This window comes from Drosophila melanogaster, chromosome 3R (assembly GCF_000001215.4).
Source record: "Drosophila melanogaster chromosome 3R".
Taxonomy (NCBI): domain Eukaryota; kingdom Metazoa; phylum Arthropoda; class Insecta; order Diptera; family Drosophilidae; genus Drosophila; species Drosophila melanogaster.
In genome coordinates this window covers 25,956,824-25,982,950 of record NT_033777.3, presented here as the reverse complement: position 1 = coordinate 25,982,950, position 26,127 = coordinate 25,956,824, and the positions used below count along the sequence as shown (strand labels likewise).

General features: G+C 44.5%; 3 protein-coding genes across 3 annotated transcripts; all 3 read right to left on the bottom strand.

The window, feature by feature from the left end:
- Positions 1-214: 214 nt before the first annotated feature.
- fid (fire dancer) lies at positions 215-12,871 on the bottom strand. The gene is made up of 5 exons (NM_143196.3): positions 12,660-12,871; positions 12,015-12,110; positions 9,909-10,444; positions 4,874-5,284; positions 215-4,806 (listed from the first exon to the last, which is right to left on the bottom strand). Exons 2-5 carry the CDS (start codon positions 12,088-12,090, stop codon positions 1,654-1,656), a joined length of 4,176 nt encoding a protein of 1,391 aa, NP_651453.3. The 5' UTR covers positions 12,091-12,110; positions 12,660-12,871; the 3' UTR covers positions 215-1,653.
- Positions 12,872-16,002: 3,131 nt separating this feature from the next.
- Positions 16,003-20,957, bottom strand: boss (bride of sevenless). Its single transcript, NM_080709.3, has 6 exons — positions 20,908-20,957; positions 19,336-19,509; positions 18,562-19,032; positions 18,053-18,502; positions 16,472-17,931; positions 16,003-16,410 (listed from the first exon to the last, which is right to left on the bottom strand). The coding sequence occupies exons 2-6, from the start codon at positions 19,385-19,387 to the stop codon at positions 16,153-16,155; spliced, it is 2,691 nt and encodes an 896-aa protein (NP_542440.1). The 5' UTR covers positions 19,388-19,509; positions 20,908-20,957; the 3' UTR covers positions 16,003-16,152.
- Positions 20,958-21,264: 307 nt separating this feature from the next.
- Positions 21,265-23,672, bottom strand: CG14540 (uncharacterized protein). Its single transcript, NM_143194.2, has 3 exons — positions 22,537-23,672; positions 22,356-22,479; positions 21,265-22,288 (listed from the first exon to the last, which is right to left on the bottom strand). Exons 1-3 carry the CDS (start codon positions 23,473-23,475, stop codon positions 21,510-21,512), a joined length of 1,842 nt encoding a protein of 613 aa, NP_651451.1. The 5' UTR covers positions 23,476-23,672; the 3' UTR covers positions 21,265-21,509.
- Between the last annotated feature and the right edge of the window lie 2,455 nt (positions 23,673-26,127).

Here is a 26,127-nt window from a genome sequence, read left to right as displayed (position 1 = left end):
TATCGCTTATTTTCAAATAGTGATGGCATCAGACCAACTAGTACTGAATTCATTAGGGTGACCATAAGCCACAAGTAAATGCGCGCGCTCACAGGAGCGTTTAAAAATTCCAAAAATATTTGGCCTTCATTTCGTTCTATCTCATTTGATGCTATTATTTTATATGGTCTAAGTGTTCCAATTAGAAATATAAATGATTTTTAAAACAGATTCAGTTCAGTAAGTATTATTAGTTTATTTAATGTTGTTGTTAATGCATTACAAATTATCAATATTAAATATTTCAGATGGTTTTGTAGCTTGGGTTTTGAGTTAATTCCGTTTGAGTGTGCCTGTTTGGCTCTGTGCAAATTATACATATTTTCCAGCAATACTTAATGTTTATAATGTTTCAGCATTTCGAGCAGTAATAGGTTCAAATCGAGTTCTATCTGTTGTAATTTAGTGTTGCGTCCAACGTTAGTTAATATTTATTCAATTGTTCTATTATTTTACGGTATAAAGTTAGTTTAGCTAGCTAAAAAACACATGTACAGTCGCATATAGGTATATATATGTATATATTTGGTTTTATTGAAAATGTTTGCGTTATTTTTCAAATAACCCTTCTTAAGCTGACAAAAATTTGAGTTTAGGCATAGGCTTATGTTACAATCGTCTTATTGGCCGTTTTTGGGAAGTGAGTTGGGTACTTTATCCAATCAATTAAAGTAAATAAAAAAGTGCTTTAAAAAGGTGAAAAATTTATATATGTGGAAAATTGTGAGCTTGCGGAAAGAGTTTCTTAAACTGTTTTGTGTATATATTTTTGATTTTACTTTGCATTCGATATATGTACGGTTTTCTCATAGATTTAAATGCAGTTATTGATATTTTTAGAGGGTTCTATTAACTTTGCAGTTTTAAGGAGTGTATACATGCACGTACATAGTTGCTATATTACTTTGTTCTAGCTGCTTAACTGGTATCTTGATTTTCTCTTGTATAAGTGGTATATGTTGGCTGCAATGGACGTTTGATGATTATTCGCTTCGAAATTATAGCATAAAGTGCTTGAAACTTAGTCTGCAGATAGCGCAAGATACAAACAGATGATCGTTGTAAATAGAATATGCTCGTATAACTAGTAAGATTTGTATTTAGCTTGCGTTGTTTCGTTATCGCATTCGATTCGATTGGTTTCGTTCTTACAGCTAAGTTTTCCTTTGAAATTGGATTTCAATGCAGTGCAATCCTGCGTTCGCGTCCTTGAGCAGGCCTGCTAACAATAAATTAGTGCTGGATAGCAGGACGGGCCTTCCCCGCCCCGCACCGCCAGCCGACTAGAGTAATAGACTAAATTTAACAATTCCTTTGGGGGCATCAGATCAGAGACTACAGCTAGGAAATGGGCATTTGTTTTAGATCAGGGATTCAAACGGGTAAACGGGTACGCCTTGAAAAAATCAAAAAAGCTGCTTGGATTTTGAATGTCCTAAAAAGATATTCAAGTGTTTTTGTAGAGCAACTTAAAATGTATTAGATGCGTATAAAAAAATGTAATTCAAAGTAATTTAACGTATATCCTTTAAATATTTGGTATACATGCTTCGGTCCCAGTAATAGCAAATAAACTTAAGTTTCGTTTCGAATCCCCGTTTGAGAGTTGGGTGCTTAGATGGTCCACACCTGAACCTTCTCGGCCACCACACACCAGCTGGCCCGCTCGTAGTAGGAGCTAACGATGTGCAGGCTGGCCACATGGTGGTTGATCAGTGCGTCCAGCTCGCCCTCGCGGAACACATGGTAGTAGCGGTGGTGTGTGCTGGCTCCGCCCTGGGAGGGGCTGTCCAGGGAGTTGGTGGAGCTGTTCGAGTGCTCCAGGGAATCGTTGGAGGGACGCTGCTGGAGATTCGGTGCCTGGTTTGGCTCCTTCTGAGGTTGCTGCTGCTGCTGCTGGGTCGTCGGTGGTTGGACCTTCAGGGCAGCCATGTTGCGCCTGCGCTGGCCATAGTCCGACATGCCTTCGCCCAACTGATCACCGCCTCGGGCCTCCAGAGCCTCTGCCTCTGCATCCTCATCCTGTTCCTCCTGCTCCTCCTCCTCTGGTATGACATCGTCTTCATCCTCGCGCACATCACTATCCCCATCGTCCTGCAGCAGGTAGGCTGTCTCCGGATTCAGCTGATAGTGTCGATTCCTCTTGTAGTTGAACTTGGAGATCTTGCAGTGCTCATAAACGCCCAGGGAGTAGCTGGACTCGTTCTCCTCCTCCTCCTCTTCCTCACCATCCTCTTCCTGGATGGTGAAGCTGCGGGTTTGGGAGGATAGTGATGAGGTCGATGAGCTCACCGGGGATTGCTGCAGACTTGGCTGCGTGGAGAGGTTAGCAAGCATCAAGCGACGTTCCCTGAGCTCATCCCGGAAAGCACTCAGATCACCATTAGAGCGCTTCTTACCGCCACCCAAGATCTCGGACAGATCGCCCATTCCGATCCCATCCAGATACCGGCACTCAGTTCGATTTGTTTTGTCATCCAGTTCCCGCTGCAGTTGGGCACTCAGCTGTTCCGCGAATTCTGCGCAGTCCTGCTTTTGAACGGCCTCCCTCTTTTCGGGGAGGAGAGGGGCACTATCTGCATTCAGGATTATATCATCTTCGGCATGGGAGCGAGAACTATTGATCTGAAGCTCCCCTTTATGGTACTGCTCCTGCTGCAGACTGATGAGCTGCGCCAAGCTGGGTTCTCCTTCGTCCTGCGAGGCCGAATTGGAGTTCGCGGAGGCGGCTTCTCCTTCCTCACTTCCCGAGGGTACTTTGGCCGATCTTGGTGCACTTATAACGCTGTCTATGGAATCAGGGGAGGAGGGCTCACTGGAATCGCTGTCCAGATCATCGGTGGCTGGATTAAAGAGCTCCAGGGAGAGCAGCTTGGTAGCCAGCGATGTGGTGGATGCTGAAGTAGACACGCCCGATCCCGAAGCTCGCCTAACGATGGGAAAGCTCTGACGTTGTAGCTGTAGAGATTGCTGTTTCCGGAATTTCGGAATGGGTGGCAGATCTCTAATGGCCTGGCGGGTGATTCTACGTACAGGTGGCGATTCCTTCAGTGGTTCCTTTGGCAGCACCTTCAACGGCTCCTTTTTCTCCTTGGGTAGCTCCTTTTGCAGATCAACGTGCTGTTCCTTTTGCAGCTTGATGTGGGCCTCATCGAAGCTGAAACGAGCGGGTTTCGAGGGTGGCGTCAAGATGGCCATGGCAGCGGAAACGGCCGATGTGGATTGAGGCGGAGAAGTCACCGTGCCCTGGATGGCAGCCGGGGAATGAGCCGGAGTGGGAGGGCAGGGCATGATGAGCGGCGACGTTGGCACTGAGTGAGTAGGCGGCAATCGGGAGCCGGGATTCACCCCCTGATCCCGACCAGCAGCTCCCTGCGCCCTTTGTCCATTGCTGGAGGATGAATTGCTCGAGCTGGAGTTAGAGTTCTGGTGTTGCTGCTGGTAGTTCAACTGCTGCTGGTGCTGCTCCGGCTTGGGTATGAATATGACCGAAGCGAAGCTGTCCTCGGACTCAATACTTGTGTCCGATTGCAGGCTGCTGTCCTTGGAGGAGTCGGAACCGGATTCCCGGGAATGCCTTCTAGCCTTGTCACCCTGACCGCCATCCGCACAGGCGGGACACTCTTGCTGGTACTGGCTGCAGTGACAGAGATTGCTCATGGTGCACTCCACACTGCTGCAGTACGTCACAGGTGCCGAAGTCGAGGATGCGGGCAGAATTAAGTGCGACAGGTGATGAACAGGATGGTGGTGGTGGTGATGGTGGTGTTGATGAGCCGTCGCCGCCACTCCCTGCTTATTGTTATTATTCAGCGTGGCGTTTTTATCCAGTTGAACTGGATGCTGGGCAGGATTCGTCTGCGCCTGCGGTCCACTCTTGATGTTTTGGATCAGTTTACTTATGCCCGTCTTTGTCACCCTTTCTAGGCTGCCTGTCGAGCTCTTGATTTTGGTGGTGAAACCCTCACGGATTACCTGCAATCTTTTGGAGAACAGAGCTGATCTGCAGAGGAATGCTTCATTTAGCGAGGTTTGCTTTTGAATACGCTTGCGCACCCTCTCCTTTTCTCTCAATCGATTGCAGGCCATCAGATCCTCGTTAAGGGAACTTTGTTTGCGCAGGAACGTCGGCCCACCAGTGGGTCCGCCAGTTACTCCTCCTTCACCAGAATCACCCGAAGGAGGCGTGGCCGTCGCTGAGGCATGCTGATGGAAATTCCCGGCATAGCAGCCACTCTTTGTGTACAAACTGCTGCTTACCACGCCATTGGAGCCATTCAGGCTACTTACCACCTGAAAGGATTCGGGGGCGGGTGGAGTGGCAGCGTCATCATCGCACAAGGACTGCTTCTGCTTGATGAGCTTTGGTCTTCTGCTCAACGTATTCCCAGCACTTGCCGTGGTGGTGGGTGAATGTCTTCCATTCAGTTGGAGTTGCAGCTGAAGCTGCTGACTCTCCGGATTATTGAGTAGCAGAGCCGCGGCACTGGCTTTAGATTCACCAGGAATCAGAGGACCACCCAGACTGGGAACACTGGAGCGTGAGCGGACAATCTGGCGGGGTGGTGGCTGCAGAATGCTACCCAAACTGCGTGATTTGAGGCCGGCTGATAATGGCGGATCGGGAAAATCCTCAAAGTCCTCCAGGCGACGCAGCTCGATGGGCAGATCCTTGGCATCTTCGTAGTCCAAGCTGCTGTCGTTCTTGGTATCCTTTGACGACCACGAGTCCATGAACCACGCATGCCGGCGTCCACGGGCTAGTTTCTATGGTTTAAGAACATAATAATAATTACAAAATTATCAATTATGAGCGACAGAATCTTTGGTTTACCTGAATGGCCCGGCGAACAAAGCTGTAACAGGATTCCCCCGGCGAAGACGAACTAAGACTTGAGCTATCGCCATCTCCGGCCGATCGACTGGAATTCGTAGAGTCCTCGGTGTAGGCATGGTAAGGCGGCTGGAAATTGTCGTCGTCCTCCTCATCCGAGTAGGAGTAGTTTCGATTCTTTGGTGGCTGCCAGGGTATCAGCACATCCTGCGACTCGAAGCGTCGATGTCGTTGTTCCAGCGCCCACACGGTGATCACAACCCGACCACCGATCCTTAGGATCCTAGCCAATTCCCTGAGTGCCTGGACACGTCGCTCGGTAGTGGCAAAGTGGTGCACCACCGCCAGCGACAACACCGCATCGAAACTGTCGTCCCGGAAAGGCAGTTCCAGATTGTCGCACAGTGCCACCTGGAAAACATAACAATAAGGAGGTTTTCATTAACGCACATTATTCTTTGATATTAGCATTATTGGCATATTTAGTTTTCTCATGATTTTAATAATTTGATTGATTTTTGCGGACATAATGATTTCCCCAGGTGGTAGCCCAACACCACGAAACCAGCGATCCCCAGGGAAGCCATGCCAATTAAGCTGTGTCAAAGATAAGTCCTCGCAGGAGTCTCTTTGTGGGGTCAGAGCTGCCGACATCGTGCTCTTGTCGTTGAAATCGAGTCCTTGCCAGAAACCTCCCACGGGTGCTGCCCGCAAAAGTATGCTATTGAAATAGTGTAAGCTGCAGTAAGCAAAAGGAGATGATGCAATTTCAAGCTCCGGACAGGACCATCAATCGCCTTTGAGAAAGTTGAGCATTCAGGATAGATGGCAAGAAATAGAAAATTTCCATTTCAAAGCGATGCAACCTGATTGAATAATCCACAAGCAGTATCCCTTTCGGTTGGCTACATCATTTGGCAATTAGTAACTTTTCCTCGCTGGAAAAACAAAGTTATCTATGTGGGCGGCTGATTGCAAGTTGGCTTCGACCATTTGTCATTCAAATGTACGCTGGGGGAAAAGTCCTGTTCGTCGCAAGTTGAATAAAACCGGTGCACGTTCAGACATATCCATGCCATTTATATTCATTTTCGTGTCATGGCCAGAACTGATGGTATCAATTACCATCATTGGGATGAAGGGGAGTTAAGCAAACAAAGGTGTATTTCGTTCGTTCAATATAATATCGGGTGATAAACTGCTAAACGCGTCAATGGAGAAATTTAATATCGATTCAAGCTGTTCCAGGAAATGCAATTTGCAGCCAATATAAATTCACAATTTCCTTGGAAATTTCATTGCTCTCAATCCTCGTTTGCGGAATCAATGTTAAATTGCCAGAGCAAATACTAGATTAAATATTGGAAAAAGCTACATACGTATTATGCTCATTTTTCCGATAAAAAGCCATCTTATTTGCTGCAATCTTGTATTTCCGCTTCCTGCTCAACTGTTATCGCAAATTTCTGTGTGTATTTGCACTTTCCATGGATGTGGGTGTGTTCTCCTGCAGAAATAAAAATCCTTGACCCGCCTAGCCTTACACTTTGCCCAGAGTTTTCCGCTTCAGGTGCTGCTGCCAGGTGGCTAGGAACTCAGACTGAGCCATTACAAGCTCGAAGTCTTTCGCAAATATCAATTAACATAAGTGTTTTTCGGCCTCTGAGCTTTGGATGGGCATTGAGCGTCTTGGAATTGCATTTCAATGGCAGAAAATATTATAGTATATTTCGAGAGCTAAATAGGTTGGTCAAACTTCAAATAATGGCTTGCCATTGCAACTCAGCAACGATTTAACTCAGCAACTAAAAAAATTTAACAAGTCTTAAATTTTCCTCCACATACACAATGAGAAGTGAATCATTGTATTTTCCTTGCGGAAACGCCCAGGCAAACAAACGGAATCTCATGCATTTTAGGTAAGCAATCCTTTGTTTTCTGGTTATGAGCATGACTCTTAATGCATTCTGATGCAGCCCCATTCATCTGATCCCCGATAGCAGCATCCACCGCCCACAACATATCCCCAGCACTTTAGTTTCTCCTTTCGATGAATGCGCACGCTGACAGTTTTCCTTTATTTGCAATGTTTTTCTCTAGTGCTCCATACAAATCGTATTTATAGCAGTGGCCATTTTTCACATACGGGGGCTTGGGCTTTTGTGTGTGAACGCGATGTGTGACACATGACGCCTTTGGAATTTATGTTGACGGGTCTTTCAGGAGACGGGCGGAGGAGAGTGTCAGGTGAGAGTGAAACACGTTACGCATACGCCACGTTGCACGCTAATGAGGCCAAAGCGCAGCGCAAAAGACGAAAAGACGGGCGGCATCACTGTGAGCCAAAAAGGAAAATATATAGTATGAGTATATATATTCGTCCTTTATGCAGTATCTCTTTGCGGCTTATTTAAATGGCGCTTTAGCAAAAGAACGGAGCCTCGGGCCGACTGAAAATTGCAGGTTTCACCTGGCCCAGAAAAACCAAGAGCTCTGCACCTGCCATTATTGAGTTTTACTTTTTATGTTTGCGGCGATGGTTTTCCTTTCACCCATTTGTATGCGCCATTTTTTTTTTTAGGGGCGGATGGAGATTTACGAGGATGTCTCGTGCTGTGGAGTGCGATTTTTGGCTGCTCCAGTTGCTCCGGTTTTATTGCTTTACAAAATTATTGAAAATCAGGCCATGCACGAGCTGCAGAAATCAGAAAGTTGCAACTTTTGTGCGCCCGGACCAAGTTAAATTGGTTTTGCATAAAGTTGGCAATTCCGCAGCAAAACTTGCATTCGCTTGCATGTCACGTGCGCATTTTGTGCATTTGCTGTCGGCTGTATTTTAAACACATTAGGCAAATAGCAAATAGATATAAATTCCGATCGGATTCGTTTTGCTATGCAAATTATCGGGCAACAGTGATTAGAAACACATGTGGGCAATCAGCGATGGCAAGGACTAAATGTCAAGGACTCGCCGGCGAACAATAATAATTGGAGGCACCTCAACTTCAGCCGGGTCATGGTAATGTGGCACGTTATTAAATAAATTAAGTAAACGGTGGGCGAAATGCAGCAGCTGCTCCTGCAACCTTGCTGTCAATTCCACGCGAAAGCAATTTAAATGCGAAGAATGCGTGTTGTCGATTACGGCGAAGTGGAAAGCAAATGAAAAGCCCGTTCTTCTTGGGAAATGGTACTCGGTCTGTGCTTTCCGCCTGCAAATGGCACCATAAATAAACGCCCAGCGTTAGTAATAGATTATGGCAAAAAGCATTGCATACCTCAGGCAGCTGGCTATATACCACTATAGCGTCGGTTTCACGCGGCGCAGGAAGGGGGATCGCAATTTATTGTTGTTCCTTGTAAAAGGAAATGTTGGGGGTTGCCAGGAGCGACTGCAGCAACAGCGGGACAAAAGAAAATGGCGAAAACTATGCAGCAGAGTTGTGTCATTGTTAAGCGAATATTGTTCAGGGGGATAAAAACTAAGTGCGCTGTACTTCATGTTCATTATGACATAGCCGAGCGTATCACTTAATTGTGCCCAGAAGTTCGAGGAGTGCTCTTCCACCCCATAAACCTTACAATTTCTGAGCTTAATACATGACATATTGTTAGCGCAATTGTCCCAAAGAATAGTAAAAGCCTTTCAAACTGCTCCATAATAAGAAAAATGTACGGAATAAGGCATTGCTAACAGATTGGATCAGTATACTTTTAGATTTTCCAAGAAACCTTTTTAAATATGAAAAGAGAGCACAAGCATATATTTATAAAATATATCCACAATTTATGAACCCAAAAACGGAAGTCTCTAATTCTCCTAACGACTTTTACAATTTAGCCAAATTAGTTGTCATTTCAGCGTGCATATTAGATACTGGTAAATAATTCACTCATGCAGAATGCATTTACTCATTAAATATAAATCCTAATCCCACTTAGGATCTAAATTAAAACGGAAGCTGCTGCAGCTGGAAGTGCATTAAATCCAATTGGCGATTATGCATCCCTTTTGGCTGCCAACCATGTGCAGTTTATGGGATCCGCCTGGTTAACTGCTCCTCCAAATGACTCGTTTTACGGCACCGTTGTGGACCATTGCAATTATGAGGCACTAAAAACTCCCAATGCAGCAGGCGAGCGGAACATGTGCATATAATACCCAATGATAAGCATAATTTATGCGTTCTGCTAATGGCCAAGTTAAGTGGAGCAGCCGACATTTGAATCTAGCGAATGTTTTACACTTCTGGTTCTCTCACTTCCCCTTTTCCACCTTTTGCTGGTTAAGGGGTAAATGGAAAATGGGTCAATTCTATGGCCAAGAGAACGGAACTTCAAGGAGAACACGACCACAGCAAACACATGCAATTAGCAGCAGGCTGCAATTAGATTGCACATAGACTTGATGAGTTTATGCGGTGCTCATTTTGCGAATTCAGTTTATCAAGAACATACTTAGAAATTTTTGGGTAAGCTTAATCCGAGTTGAAAACGTGAAACGAATTATTTCATTCTGCCCAAAACCAAATTAATGAATTAAGTTAAGAGAAACTTTTAGAAAAATGTTGCTACTTTGCAAATATGAAAAGGGAGTAGGAGTCTCCTATCTCCGGTATATTATACCTTTAAAAATATTGTGAAGGTAATTATACGGATTTTAAAGTAGCGGTAATGACATTAGTTCCATTAAAAAGCTGTATAAGAACGCATATTGCTGGAAAGATTTACATTACTTTAATATGAATGCCAATTTTGGAATTTCATATTTTTTACTTGCGACTTTTGCGATCACAGAGCCTCAACCGCCTCTCAAATGGTCATGGGGACCCATTAAAGATTGGTATAAACCACCCCGAAGGCCTTGCAATCCTAAGGCTCCAAGATGTCCTCTGTATATATACGGCTAAACATTCATAAACAATAGTTACTTATCACGAAACACAACGATTTTTTTCTATATTTGTATGTGAAATGTTATTAGCCGAGGTGGTTAGCTGGAATTACGAGCTGATTTCTATAATAAAGAACTTACCTCGCCGCCCTTTTCGTGGGCTACTTTGCTCAGGCGGTAGCATCGCTCCACGCCAATGGTGCAGATGGCCGGATTGCACTGGGTGAGGTACCTTCCACTGCCGCAACCGACGTCGCAGACCACGGAGCCGGGATCGAGCCCGCTAAGGAAGTGGGCCATACGTGGTCGGACGGGACCCGTTGGCTCCTCACAGTGCTCGTATACATCGTGCACATAGGCACGCTCCAGAGCCGCCGATCTGCCACTGGCATCGCTACTCGAGGGCTTCTCCTCAACGGGTTGTGGTGGTGGCGCAGTCTTTGTTGCCTCGCTGACAGGTGAAATGGTTCCACCTGCTCCGGCTCCTCCTGCTCCGCCCGTCGTTAGTGTGGATGGCGCGGTTGGGGATATAACTGTGGGGGCCAAATCACCCGGTTGTCCTATGCTAGATGCCGCATTTGTTGCAGTTGCCGTTGTCAATTGCTTGGTCATTGTTGCTGCTGCTGCTCCTGTTGTTGTGTTGCACTTGTCATATATTGTCGAGGGGCAAACTTCATCTGCAAGGCATGTAAGCATAGAAGGCGGATGTTAGTGACTGGATTTTACACGATTTATGTGTCAAGAATATGACGCCTAACAATCCCGTTTCAGCATGTAATAGGTTAGGAATGAGGAAAAACTAACTTATGAAAATTTATATTTTCCCACTAATAAAGGTTATAGGTACCGAAATGGAAGCAAACACCTTCAGGAGTTCCTATCTGGCTGATTCTATTAAAAAACTATTTCAGGACGATGGATTTGGTTTCTCGGAAATGTCCCTTTTACCAACTTCGATATGCAAACTGCAGTGTAATTTATAATCCGCCAAACAATTTGTATAATTAGACCAATTGCCTGGTTGAATGCAGACCATAAAGTCAATTACAGCCCGACTCCTTGTTGCATGCCACTGGAAATTTTGCGAAAAACGAAGGTGGACGGCGGTGCATGACATCAAACCGTAAAAATCGTTACAAAAACGTCAGCAAAACCCACACAGACACGGGCGAGTTGCATACCGGATGTGTGGCAACTGTTTTGGGTTAGCATTGTTGTTGACATTTTATAACCATACTTCCGGTGGCACTACGAATGGAAATTTTAACGCCATCGGCGCAAGGAACTGCCCATTGTCAGACCCCATAAATTGCGTTAAAATGCTGTTGCACAAAGGGGAAATTACAACGAGTGGGTCGCGCTCCTGATGGGCTTTATCAGGTGGGTGGGTGGTGGCAACTGAATGTGGATAGTGGGTGACTCGAGGCCATTCACAGGGAGCCACAGCAGCCGGCAGTGGGCGCCAAACGACATTAGTGCAGTAAAATGGAATTATAATTGAAATCAGATTAAAGGCAGTTGTAGTGCCAACAATGACGCAGCATTCGGAGTGAGAAAGGAACTGGGAACTGGGACCACGTATCAACTCATGTCCTAGGGGGCGTTAATGAGTTGGCGCCCATTTTGTGCATGTGTTAATAAGCACTGTAAATGAGTTATAAATGTATTTTATGACATTTTGATTGAATTTATGAGATGGGAAGGGCAACTAGAGAACCAAAGGAGAGCTTGTCATAGTTCAGGCAAGAGAAAAGCGAATACGAGTGTGTATTGCTATGTCATATGATCCTGTGAACATTTAATCTATAAAGGGGGAACAAAGCGAAGTAAATCCAAAACTTCTCGTGAAATTCGCAGACTTTTTTAGTTGGTAGGAGAATAAGACAGCATCGCTGAAGAGCATGTGGCACTTCTAAAAATATTTAACTTAAGTTTTGGTTAATAATAATTTAAACATAGAAAATAAAATATTAAGAATATAATAAATAAATATATCTCAAAGCCTATTAACCCAAATCATACTTAAATTATATACTCGAGAGCGTCCTTAGCTTAGACCCAATTTTAAGAAACCTTTTCTGCTTATGCCTACTCATGCAGCTTATCCCAGATAGCTTTTCTTTCATTTTAAGCCTCCGTTGAGCATGATGAGCACTCATTAACATTGTTTTCGTGTGCCTGCCGTGGCCTAATCAATAAAGTGCTCTCCCATTACCCATACGCCGTGTGGTCCAGGCGGATGCTTACCTTTTGCGGGGCCGTTGCTGCGCTGATAACTCGCATTCAACAAAGCCGTCGAGGACGCCAGTTCCGCTGATAACATGCGACAACAAAGCCGATGGCCTGGTGATATAGATATAGATGATGGGGATATAACGACGGCAACGGAAAATCAATGTGCATGCATAATTTAAAGTCTGTTGCGGCACTTTAGACCCTTCGACATCCACAACCACATCCACATCCACATTGGCTGTTGTTTGCCTGATGATGGGAATAGGGAACTTTGGACTCACGACAACTTGGCGACGCGCGATTATTTTTAGACTTTCGAAACGGGGCACGTTCTCTACGATAATTTGCTCAATTTATTTTTGAAATCTATCATTATGGCAACTACACGATGTAATTGTAATTGTGTTGTGCTTGTTTTTGTTGGCCACTATGGCTAAGGACACGCTCTCCTTCTCCTGGCGCTACCACACAAAATAGGATACACAAAATGCGGGCTCCACGGACTCCTGTCAATGCCTCTGGCATATGACGTTTCCTTTGTGTGCGTGCGTGTGTGTATGAGTGAGTGATTTTGTGTGTGAGTGTGAGAATTTCTTCTTCTTACTGTCACTTTTCACTTGCACTTTTCCTTTATTTCGTTTCATTCGCGGGCCTTACCAATTAATTTTCCATTATCGCCTTTGATTTGAATTTATTATCGTATTGTGTTTAATTTCTAGGACACTGGCACTTGGCGCTTCACTTAAACTTATATATATACATATATAATATATATAGACGAGTTGGGACTTTTGTGTGTGTATGAGTGCGCGTGTGTGAGAGGTCCTGTCTCAGCGTTTATCCCGTTGCGTTATCCGTTTGTTAGCCCTCGTGTCCGTTCTCTCGGAGTCAACGTCGCGTACTAACGTGAAAAGCCCCATGGACTCCAATGCGTTTGTTCAAGGATGTCGCTGCTGCTGCTGTGGATCGCATTGGAAAAGCTTCACCAACTTGACGAAAGCTTTGCGAAGTGGGGGCCACCAGCTGACAGCTGTTCGCAGAGAGGGAAAGTGATGCGGAGAATTGGAGCGGGAGAATTCGCCAGTCTTTGAGTTATGACCGCTGTTCTTTAAAAGGACTTTCACTATTAAATGGAACATCTAGCTTGTTTAAACAGGGCAACCTTATGAATTTTCGATGTTATTACTAACGTTGATTTTTAATTCAATATTAAATTTAACTTTTTAATTTTACCTTTTTGGTAAAGTTGTACGTTTTCCTGCTTATCATATGAAGAAGCTTGGCTTTCAAGTCTGCCTTTTGTTAAAAATCATTACAATTTTAGCATTTCTCATAAATAATGGTCACAGATTATAATGTGTGCTTTAGAGATCTACAACTCAACCTTAACCAATTAACGAAACCAATTATAAATTTTTGAATGAGATTGTGCAAAACCTATAATATTGTATATACAATTTATAATGTCAAAGCCCCATCGCGAGCTCAATGGCTATCCAAAAATAGCCAACCCAAAGCAATTAAAATGACAAAAGAAAGAAAAGCTCGAAACCCGTCTTTGTTTGGTTAACGCGAGTCGTCTTGTCAAATTTCATGAATGAACCCCATAGCGCAATTGAAGAAGTCACAAAGTGAAAAACGGGAAAAGCAACAACCGCAGAGGAAAAGCCACTGCACAGAAATAGAAGTTTCGTCGAGTTGGCCAGTGAAATGTGTCGAAAATAGCAAAGAGCCAGCCACAAAATGGGCGAAAAATAGCTCGACGAACTGCCAAATGGCGCAAACTCAACCTAGATTGCATCCCTCTTCCTCTCGTATATCCTTCTCACTTGCTCCCGATTACTTTTGATGAATGAAAAGCTTTTTGTTTTGACTTTACCGCTATCTGTGAGTCGCGTGGAAAATTGCCAAGTACGTCGGCGGTGGAGGCGGAAAACTCCCGCCAATGTCGGTGTAGTTGTAAAGTAGCGCCATCCTCTGACGTCTCCGCATAGTAAAAGCTTGTGAGAGGGAAAGTGGGGGCTTCCTGGCTTCCTGGGAATGGGTGGCGCTCGTATCTCGGGCGTCACATGTCTTTTTTTGGGCCGCATGACTAATATAGGCAAATGGCAGGCGACTCGCAGGACGTGGCGCACATTTGGCGACATGCCAGAGTAGATACGCATTCTTAAACAATGTTCTCCTATACTTAAAGAAATATTTTTAAGCACTTCAAACTGCTTTTAAGGGTTTCCAAATATTTTTTTTTTTAAATTGTACTTGACTAACTTAGTGATCATATATGGGATATTTTTGATTTTTTAAATTCTTTTAACAGGCTTTTGGTATAAAGTTTTTCTCTCAGTCTCGAACTTTAACTCGAAATGTCTGATTCTGATTTTTACCGGTAGATGGGTTGATGTCGTCACACCGATGGAAACGCAGCTGAATGATTCACCAGTTGGTGTGCAAGGAATGGTTGTTACGCAGAATGTTTCGACAAAGGAAAAACTTTTCTTTTGCCAGATTGAACTTAACTTAGAAGTTTAGAAGTGGAAGCGACTTTTATGATTGTTTTGGGCTATCTTTAGCGTGGGCCAAGACGTCACAGCCGGTGACGCGTTGAGCTTCGACTTGATATTTTTATTGTAGAGACAGAAACACATCCTGCAGCATAATATATGTGTACATATATATAAATAAATAGATGTCCATGTGCCATTTGATGATTTCTCGCCTTTGGGCGCACGCCTGCCATCTAACGAATGTGGCATCATTAGTTTTGTCATAGTCATAAATCATACGCCCCGTGGACCGCTGCGTAGCCGGCAGCACGCCAAGCAGTGAAGGACGAGCGGAATTGCGGCAGGACTGCATTGCTAATAATGTCACGTAGCACAGCTTTTGACAGTCAAGTGTCACACACACTCCAGCCAGAATCCAAGATTAGGCGCTGCTCAACATGGCCAATTATGGGAGGCGGTTACAAGGATCTGTGGTGCCGCAAAAGTTCCCGTCCATTTACATATTTCTTCTCTAATCTCGCGCAGAAGCACAAAATTTAATTATAAAAACTGTTCTGAAAATTATGCCAAAGCATACGCAAGAACATGGCGGCCATACGAAAATAAACAGGAAAATGGCAACGGGAAAAACTCATTTCGCAGTACTATCGCCGCCCGGCAATCAGAGCCAACCGCCCACGAACGAATCCTTATCCTTATCCCAGTCCCTGCCCAAGACATTTCCTTTTTGTGTGTCGGCAAATGAAGTGCAAATTATGCCAGCGGCCAGTGCAGGGAAAAGCGCGGAAAACAAAGCGCTTTTCGCGTTGCCCCAAAAAGTATGCCATCCACAAACCACAGATTGTGAGGATTTTTCGGGGGGATTTCGGGCGAGATTACATGGTAAAGCATAACTTTATTGAGGTTGGCCTGGATCCCTACAGGATCTACCTCCCACCTGTCACCAACCTTAACCCTCTAATGTTTTGCGCGTGGCATTGTCAGCAAAGTCGGCGCCATTTGAAATGGTCGCGTGTAGTCGGTAGTTTGTGGCAACCTCGCTTTTTTTTTGCCGGCCTTTGTGGCGGCTTGATAGCATATCTTGTTGCGCATTTGTCCATGTACCATGGTCAATGTTCTTGCCCCGGCCAGTGTCACCCTGACGTCAGCGTCCTCCTGGGGCCCCCTTCCACACACCCACTCCTCCAAGGCCAAACAAATGGGCGTCCAATGTCGCGTGACGCACAAGGATATCGGGTCCTGTGATTGCCGTCGTTGTTTCGCCTTAGATGAGTTTTCCTATAGCTCGTCTAGCTTTCGCTGTTTGCCGCCCTGTCACGTGTTTGCCCAGCCAATTAGAGTTATAGGCCGATTAAGCAGGAGCAAGAGGAGAAAGTCGCTGAGCTTTCGCAGCTTTCATTTAGCAGGCGCACAAACCGTTCTGATAAAAATATCTGTTGCGATGAAAAAATTACAGGAGCGGCTCGCTTCAGATTGTGGGCAGAAAAAAGGTTCTTGTGATTATATTAATTTGTATCGATTTATTATTTATTTTATCAACTTCAATAAGTTCTTGGTTCGTCAGTGATTCAAAATGTTGGACAGTTCTTAGCTGAATTCACGTACTGGGAGCGTTGACTAGAAGTGCCACATTGTACACTCGTGGGCTAAAACCGGGTGATCTTGTTGTGATCGGGCGAGGGCGGCAGCGAGGACACCGAGGATCGGGAGGGACTCTGCTGGGGTCGAGGTGGAGGACGTTGTGGATTAATGTTGGCATTGGCCTGGCGGAGATTGGCAAAGAACTGCTGGCGACGTGGGCCACCTCCTCGAAGGGGTAACGTGGGAATCTCACTAGGCGACTGGTGGTTCACCTCATCCTGGGAACAATGGCGCATGGCGGGATTCACGCACTCGTAAACACTCTGTAAGAATAGATTTTAAAGTTAATCAGAAAAGTTTCTTGCTAATTTTCTAGGAACCCACCTGTTCCGAGGAGTATTGATTGTTCTGGGCAAAAGCCAGCGAAGTGAGTGAAGGCAGAGCTTGGGCAATATCCGACCGCTCGATACCCCTTACGATGAGGAAGGTGCGTGGTATCAGAATGCCCACCAGTACCGCCCAACCAGAGGCCTGCAATCCCAATGGAATGGCCGCATCCCTCCACTCGTCCCCGAATAAGGATAGCGCTATCCAGGCCACCCAAATTACCATAATTAAAACCGATCCAATGACAATGAGTATTCCCTCGCGATAGTTTCGTTGGGATCTGTATATAGAGGGTATCAAGGCGCCCACACAGCACAGTAGAGCAAAGTCGTAGGCCAACAGTCCCCACAACCATCGACCATAGTAAATATTCTCACAGGACACAGTCTCCGAGGCGACGTGCATCACCACCAGAAGTTGCACGGACATGCCCACTTGGGCCACAACACTAAAGGCGCAAATCACTGCCTGAATATATCCATTCACATGGGATAGGAAGCCACCTTCGGAACCAATTGAAGCCAACATCACGGCGCGACAGAGGAGCAGGGAAAAAACAAAACAGTAGACCAGAGTCATGATGAACACCCTCACCGCGCACAGGGTATTCAGAGTCTGGGCATCCTCGAAGGTCACATGCGAATTGCGCTGCTCACCCACGTATTCAATCGAATAGGGCACAAAGGAGCAAAACACTAAGATGAGGGAGAGTAGAAGGAGAATCGAGGTGGTCGGATTTCCCTCGAAGACATCGCCCAACGAGATGCGCACCACAATGAACACCAGGATGGCGAGCGTGGCAATCAGGCCCAGGATAGCAGCCGTCAGCCCAGTTGCCACCCATGTGTCCATCTTGATGCGCCAGAACATAACGGATTCACCATCGAAAAGGAATGGATATCTCCTATTGTCACCAGCACTGTACTGGCAGTTGAACACCTGACCAAACTTGGTCTTCAGCTCCAAACTGGTGTGATTGTCCCGATTATAGTGATAGTACGTGGTCACATTGGTCACAAAGTTCTGCGACGCAATCTCGCGCAGTTCGGTACGCGATTCACCTGTGATCTTGTCCAGCGTCAACACTTTCTTCTGGTACATCTGAAAGTTCATGGCGGTGCCCAACTTGCGCATCAGCAGCAGCGACAGGATCTCAGCCGTATCATGGGCTTGTCGGTACTCCGAGGTTCGCCAGTCCTCGATGAAGTTCAGGAAGTTGAAACAGCTCTCCAGCACATACAAGTCGTGCTCCTCACCACGCTTACAGTGCTTGGACAGGGATCCGCGCAGCCAGTTCATCAGGTCGATTATGGAGCCGGCAAAGCTCAGGACTCGCGATGGTAACACACTCTTCCCGATCAGGATCTCGTCCAAAGCGGTGGGCGTGGCGTCCAATTCAACGGCGGTGCTCAGGTCAATTTCGTTTTCCATTAGGACAAAAGCTCTGTTTGGTAAGTCTAAAAAGAAAAGAAGAAATTAATGCGTAAGTAAAATGTATCAGTCTTAATCCTTAACTTAAACAATAAATCAAAAGGACCCACAACTTTAGTAATCCTGTTCGTTGTAGTTATTACCCACCTGCCAGAAATTCATCGTCCGTTCTATCGGTGGGCACGGAAAACAGAGTGCCGTTTTCCTTGAAGTGACTAGCTAGCTTATTGCCAAACATTATGTAAACATTATCGTCACTTTTGAAGTGCATGAGGCACATGTGCTCCTGGCGAGCGGCTTCCATGAATTCATTGTACATCTCCAGCGTTTCGGTTGCTATTTCCACGGATGCGATTTTTTCGCCCCAAGGCATTTGATGCAGCAAGTGCGCAACTTTGGGAAAGAGGTGCGCCCGCGTTCCCGGTATTGGCCAGATATTGTATTCCAAGTCCTTGATAACAGACTCCAGTTGTTTGTACAGCTCCCAGTCAACGAATATGCCCATCGAGTACGTCGTGCACTGCTGCAGAAACTGAACTTCTTGAATAAGCAAGTTCTCTGCCAAGCTGGCGTTGTCGATGCTGATGGCGCGAATTCCTGGAATTCAATAAGAAGGATTTGATTTAGGTGCATATAAATAGCGGAATTTTACAAACCAATTTCAAAGTCTGCCATTATAAGATTCGCCTGGTTCACACGATTGATTACGAACAACGCGGAGTCGGGGTCCTTGGTCAAGACACTGAGCACCACATCTCCTTCGAGTATCTTGACAAACTCCTCCTGCTTCCGTATAACCGTTCCCTCATCCGCACTATTGACCGTCAACTGCAGACCATTGAGACATATTTCCGGCACTAAGCTGGCAGTTGTTCCACTGCTGGGTCCCTCGGTTGTGGATGAGATGAGCGGGGCCAGCTGACCATCGACGGAGCTGGAGACTTCATCATCGGTGGTTGATGCCACCGTTGTTGGGGCCCTTGTGGTAATACTGATGGGCTTGGCCTGCTGACTTGTGGGCTGTGGTTTGGTTATTCGAAGGGGAGCGGACTTCTTGGTGGGTGATGTCAGGTCAGCTCCATGGCACTCCAAGACGCAGAACACAGTGACTAGGATGCATAGAAGAGCTGCAGAGGACAACAATGAATTAAATCTTATTCGTATAAGATGGAAAATATCGTCGTCCTTAAATTTAAAGTAACTTTGTTCTGGTTAGCATGGTTGATTGACTAGTTAATTGATTGAATTACTCAATAAAGGAATTCACTTAAACCATATTTGCAATGGAATTTTCTACACAAACTCAAGCTTGAATGGCATTTTGAGAAAAATACAGGTCTTGAAATATTCCCGGAAAAAGAAATCCCCTCAAGTTGCCATTCATTCCATTGCACTTCACTTCTGCCTTACGACATTTACTCAGCACTCACCCACTGGTAATGGCTTTCTCCGTCCAGATTGCAAAGCGTCCATGACCTTCATTTCTAAAGTTTTAAAGGTTTTACAATTAAATACAAAAAATGTCCGTTGATAATTAAGCAATGCAGCAGTCTTTCCTTCAACATGTACTGATAATTGATATCATTTTATTTTTATTTTGATAGCTAGAAGGAAGAAAGAAAATGGTAAGTTGGATATTAGCCAGTGTGCAGAATTGTATTTTTTATTTTTTGCCGGCCACTTCAACCATTTTGCCGACTGCGTGGAGAGTGCTGCACTTTAATCGCATTAAAAATTGTCACACTAACACAGACTTTGTTGGCTTGGCATAGTTTCCACTTTTCCATGTCTGTTTCTTCGTGATTTTGCCCACTATCAGTGCAAAGTAATACGGTGGAAAAAATTTCTGTTTCGCATATTCTCTCACTTCGGGAAAATCAATAGAGGTTTTTTGTGGAAGCCGAATTCTGGAATTTATGGCACTGCACACACTTATTGCACAGATTCACGCACTAGACCCACTGACAGTCAGAGCCACAATAGTTTTGGGCAACAGCAATTGGCAAAAAAAAAAAACAAAGAAAAAACAACAAGGGAACACAAATTGAACGCCTCAGTGATTTTAGGGTCAATTAAACGTTTCTCGTTTTATATTTGTCCAGTGATGTACGCAGCACTCAAACCGTACATATATATTTATTGTTGGCCCACGAACAACCAATTTGATTTGGTAAGCCCCTGTGTTAACGGGTGCAGCATTGCAGTTGCCCGCACAATGCAATTATGTTCTATTCGATTTTTTTTTTGTCTCTATTTCAGTTTATTTTATTTTAGTTTTTCCGTTTTCGAACCCACCCCCTGGAAAACCGAAGGCGGAACACTGATGTGGCAATGTTTTGCACCTGTTTTGGCCGTTTTGTTTTGACTAACTTGGCTGAGGCCCGGCACTCGCTGGTTGTTATGGTTATTGGCTCAAACAGTCACTCACGAAATTGAGTGCTTTCCACGTCGAGTGTACAATTTCCCATAATTATACAAATAAATATGTACACCCCGAAGCCAGTTCAAATATTGGTCATTGCAATTAGCCAACTTGCTGGGCAAAAGGGTTTCGGGTTTCAGGGTGGAATAGGGTGGCCTGTCAAAGGTGCCGATCAGTAATTGCAATTTGGCCAGTCTTACAGTTCGGCACTTGTGGATAGCTTGCACAATGTTTGCTATCCTCGTTGGTTTATCAAAATGTTTTATTTTATTTTATGGCTATCCAATGCAAACTGTTCAGTGGAATATCCTTGAAAACAGAACCGACACTCGTGCCTTGGGCTTTGACATTCGTATGGCACTTTTCCGGGTTTTGGGGCTTTGCATAACACTTTTAATTCACGTCAAACGCAACATCAGTTGAAAAGTAAGCATTTTCATTTGGCCACGTTGCATAAGTTTAATTTAGAGCTCAATTCCTTTAGGGGGTTTAACTTTAATTGCCCAAAAAGCAACTATATGGCCTTATTAAGCTGTTTGGCTTTTTATTTAAATACTCATTTTACTTTGAATAGACGCACCAATATCTTACCGACGGACCACGTCCACGTTTAAACTGTTTTGGCCAACTGAACTAGCGGAAGAACTTGCAGAGCCGCGACACTCGTAAGCCCATAAAAATGCAGCTGCAGGTTAGGGCTAGTGGGGGTGGTCTTAGGCCTTATTTTCCACTCGACTCAGTTTTACCCGGTTGCCGGATGGGGGTGATGCCTTGTTTTGGCCAGCTCAGTTGATTCTTGCTTTGCAGTCAATATAATATGCACTTATTAGTGACACCAATGGGCATTACTCAGCGAGAATCGGGATTGCCAAGGGCCAAATAGGTCAGTTTTATGCTCAATGTAAGCTGTTCACATAACATAAATAAGAATATGAAAGCCAGTTTTAAATTTTGAACATAGTTTAATTGTGATCCTAAAAATGAATTAAATGAATACATGTACGCCAGGTACGATAAGTTATAGTTAATTTGTCGAAACATTTGATCCAATTTTTTTTGGCTTTACATTATCAGAAATAATTTAGGTCATGCCAAAAGTAATATTTAAATAAGTATTAAGGCGATTTCTAGGAATGGGTTCCCCTTCAGTTTGAATGCTCCTTTATCTTCACTCCAGTGGCTTTACTGACCATCTCCGGCGCCTTGGTTGGCTCCCCTTCGATTTAATTTGCGGTTGGGCCGGCTCGTAGTTGCTCCACTTGGATACTTGAGGCCACAGTCATCGTCCTCGCTGCCGGTCGAGATGTCCGAGGAGAGCTGGAAGTCATCCACTTCGGTGTAGGTCTCATCCGTACTATCGTTGGGCGTTTCGATCTCCGTGTCGTCAACCTTTTTATTTTTCTGACTACCTGCGAGGGTCCTAGAGCTCATGGCTGCTGGCTGACAAAGTCCACCGTTTGAATTTTTCTTGGGTATCAAGATGTCCTCGAGACTGGGCAGTTCAGCCGACATCTGACCATTCATATCCTTCACCTGATTGCAGTAGCGCTGGATATTATCCAGGACTTCTTGCACGCCCACATCAGATGATTTTACAACTAAACTTTGCTCCGATGACGACTTTTGTGCAGCAAGAACTGGCTGCTGAGCTTTGCAGATGCTACGATAGGCACTGGAGTTCATTAGGGACTCGTTATGGTCTTTTTTGGCGCTAATAGGCATTTTGCTTTGATTCCTAATCACTTTTCCTGGTTGTTGTTTTAAACTATGCGACGGTTTCTGTGTCAGATTCTGACTGACTGAGGCCGCTGCTTCTAAGTTCGCCTTCGAAAGACTCAGCATTTCCTGAGTGGGCTTTCCATTCATCAGCGATTGATGCTGGTAAAACATTTTATCGTACTCGGATTTCATGCACAAGTACCGAAAGTGTCGCGAATTTTCCTCACCGAAGTAAATTACCTCTGCAGATGCCAAAAAATAGTTACATATTATAAATACCAAATAAACACTGAAAGTAAATAAACTCACTGCTAATGACTTGTTCCTGCAGCTTATCCAGGTTATCGTTTGTCTGCTTCAACTCGCCCGAGAACCTTTCGATTTTGTGGCTCAGATCGCGAAAGTTCTTTGCCAGAGCATCGGATATGGTGTTCTAAAGAAAGTGCATAGTGTATTAACTAATCAACTAAGGAACTTATGCGAAACTCACGCCAACGGCCGTTTTGACAGTCTGGCGGATCAGGTCAAAGAACTCCTCAGGATCTTCCTCCTTATCTTCATCGTCATCGGCGGTACTCACGTGCACCTTGCTCGCCGGAACAGGCTGTCGCCCACGCATCTGCTTCTGATGCGGATGCGGATGCTGATGCTGATGCTGATGCGGTTGCGAATGCTGGAGGCGCTGCTGTTGCTGATGCTTGAGGTGGTTGTGAGTAGTCATCTGCTGCTGCTGGTGCAGCTGGTGTTGCGGCGGATGCTGCATTGCTCCGGATTGCAACTGCATTTGCATTTGATGGGCATGAGAGTGCGGATTGTGCCGGCGCATATTTCCCATGTTTCCCTGCTGGGGCACCATTAGTTCCTTATCGGAGTAGTCGTCGTTGTCATCCATTGGATAGTCGTTCCTCTGGGTATTGCCCTTTTCGCGGTGCTTCATTCGGTATGTCTCCTTCGACTTGGACATGCCATAGCCATTAGGGTTTACCGTGCCTTCGGCCGGGCTAAAATGCGGCACCTTGTTCATCGGCGCCTGACGAGCACTGGCCTTATTGGCCATTTGGTTTCGCCTCGAGGGCATGGCGTTATATGGAGATGGCTGGACATGGCCGGGAATCATTTGCGATATTGATGGCTGCGCCATCGAACCGGGGGCATTTCGCAGATTGGCCGCCGTCAACGGCAGATTGGTGGTGATGTAGTAATCATTTTCGGTGACAAAACTGCGCTGAGTGCGAGCATCGACTTGTCGGGAGCTAATGGTTCCTCCACCGCCAGTTGCACCGCCTGGACCCGATCTCTCAGCCCTTGCTGTTTTCTTGGTCACACCTGCATGGGATATCGCTACCGACTTTACCGGATGCAAGGAATCCATTTTGGAACCATAGACCTCCTCGATTCCCTTGCGACGAATTGGGCGCACCATCTTCATCCAAAGGCTCTTTACTCACCGAAACAAACTTTCGTTGGCCTCGAGTTGCACCAATAAACGCAAAAGCACAATAATGTATAAACTGTATTTGATATATTTTACATCTATTTATGTTCTTTGGATGATTTAGCTAAAATGAATGAGGGATATAGAAAGATAGTGAATGTTATAACACCAGCCTACTGGATAGATAGATTGGATAAATATTACTCGTGTGAATAAACTGAAACATTAACGACATACATTTTCGTCGCATTTCGCATTTATCAAAATAATCAGAAATAATCGTTATTATGGTTATTTGTCAAATTTTGATTCACTTCCTTATACGAAGAGTATGAGTTGTACAATATATACATATTTACCACGGAATGATAGATCTCTGCACCTAAATCGCATTCATATTGATTACTCACTCCAGCGCTTCGTTTCTACCAAATTTATTTTCACACCTCAAACACCTCTTCATTATTCAAACCACAGGTGGTGAGGGAGTTTTCCCGTAAATTTGTTTACCTTTTGCCGCTCAACTAACCGCAAATGGCAATGACACAGAGCAAAGGTTCAATGTTTGCCCGCTTTGCCGGAAATATTTCTTCGGTTCGACGCCAAATCAAATGCTAATGAGCTGCATCTGATTGTGAGTGCGAAAGTGGTTTTGGATACCACTTGCTGTTCGCTTGGAAGTGGTTCATCGTTCAAGAAATTATTACAAATATTTATCCGATTATTTACCTTTGAACCTCCTCGGGCTGCCGTGTATCCAAGGCGAATGATTCGAATGCGTGGCATGGCCACGCTGGAGGAATCCTTAAGTAGGCAACTAGCTTTAAGGTCATGTCTGGACTGCTGAAAATAGACCGCTTAGCCTCAGGTTACAGACACTTAAGACATAAAGGGAATGCAAAGCGAAAGGGATTTAGAAAGGCGCTCAATAAAGTGCTGAAGGACCCTTAAAAATTGGGTCATCTGTCTGTGGGGACGGTGCCTTGAAACGGAAAACCCATGATGCCCATGCCAACTCCTTGTCTCATGTCCTCATTATGCAAATTGCGCATACGACGCGTGTGCTGCTGCCCACTGCAGGAGGCCTTCTCCCCTTTCCGCAAGCAAATCATTTTGTTGACAATCTGTTGCATGCGAATGCTATTAGGAACGAGATGATATCTGTGGGAATAATTTTCATTTAATGTACACCCTTTTCATTTTCTCTTCCCCTAAACGACCCCAAGAACAGCTCATTTAATTCGTTTTGTGTGTACCCTAGTCATAAATATAAATGAACCATGAACGGCCGACAACAGTTGACTATAATTTAAGATCCTGGCCTGCAGTTGAGCCTTGAATTTCCATCCTCTGCATGTGTGCGCATAAATATTGCAACATTCGAGGAAGCAACAAAGGTCAGACAGGCTTTATTTGTTGCAAATGCGCAGAGAAGCTGCCATTAAGCCTTTGAGTCCCATCTGAATGACGTTCATGTTGACATTGTCATGGTGATACAAAAAATAATCACCATTATTAGTTGTTCCGGCCAAACTGACTTGATTGGCCACTGATTCTATGCCATAGACTGTTTGGACTGATTATCAGCAAAATGCCAACTGACTTACAGAGCAAAACGTGAGCCATTCCAAAATTAATATAAGTCATTAGCATTATGCGGAACGATAAATTTTAATGGGACTCGGCATTAGAATTGCTTAAGGCGGAGATATTTCCAAGAAATTTATCACCCAAAAAAGTCGCCCCGCGGCGCAGATAAATCATCCAAATGGTGACCACAAATTGTACAGCTTTCGTAAGGCACATGAAATACGAAATGTTTGCACTGGCACTTCTTTATTTTTAATTGCAGGCCCAGTCAATTAAAAGGCAAGTGAGTGTTGCAGCATTTCTCTCACGCATAAATTTGTCCCCTGTCAACAAGATCCTCAAGACTTTTCATGATTTTCCGAATACTTTGCCACTGCCCACCCATAAAACGTCACTTGCACGATTTAAGGTATCTATTTTTGGTTTGATGGCAAAACATTTAATGAGAATTTCTAAACAGAGCACTTTTCTTGTTAAATTTAATCAGTAATGATTAAACTGAGAACCATTTCTTCTTAAACGAAGGGAAAAAATTGTAAAAAAAATTAATTAATTGAGGCAGACAACAAGTAAAAAGAGAATTAACCAAAAAAATATGTGTATCCATAAAGAGCATTCAGCTATCGAATAGCTAGTGATTGTTCATCTTTCCCGATTGTATTTATATTAAAAAGTACATATATTAATACGGCCGGAGAGTAAATAATTGTACGCCTATTTATTTGCTTAATTTAAGAGCTATTTATTGCTGTTTATTTATTTATAAGTATCCCCGCTGACAGACGAACATGACGAGCGAGAATTTCCTCCTGTTCTCAGTCTTTCTGGGCCGTGTGCTTTATGACAAAATGTTCACAATAAATAAATGCTACAACGAAATAAATTGCCGCTACAGATATCATACAAATAAATTTGCTTATTTATGCGATGCTGCCAAAGTTTCCAACAAATTTTTGCGATTCGAATCGAGTGGCTCATTGGCGTTCTCATAAATGCAGCTGCTGTCGCTTTGTTTTGTTTCGGCTTTTAATAAAAAATTACCGACTCGACTTTGAT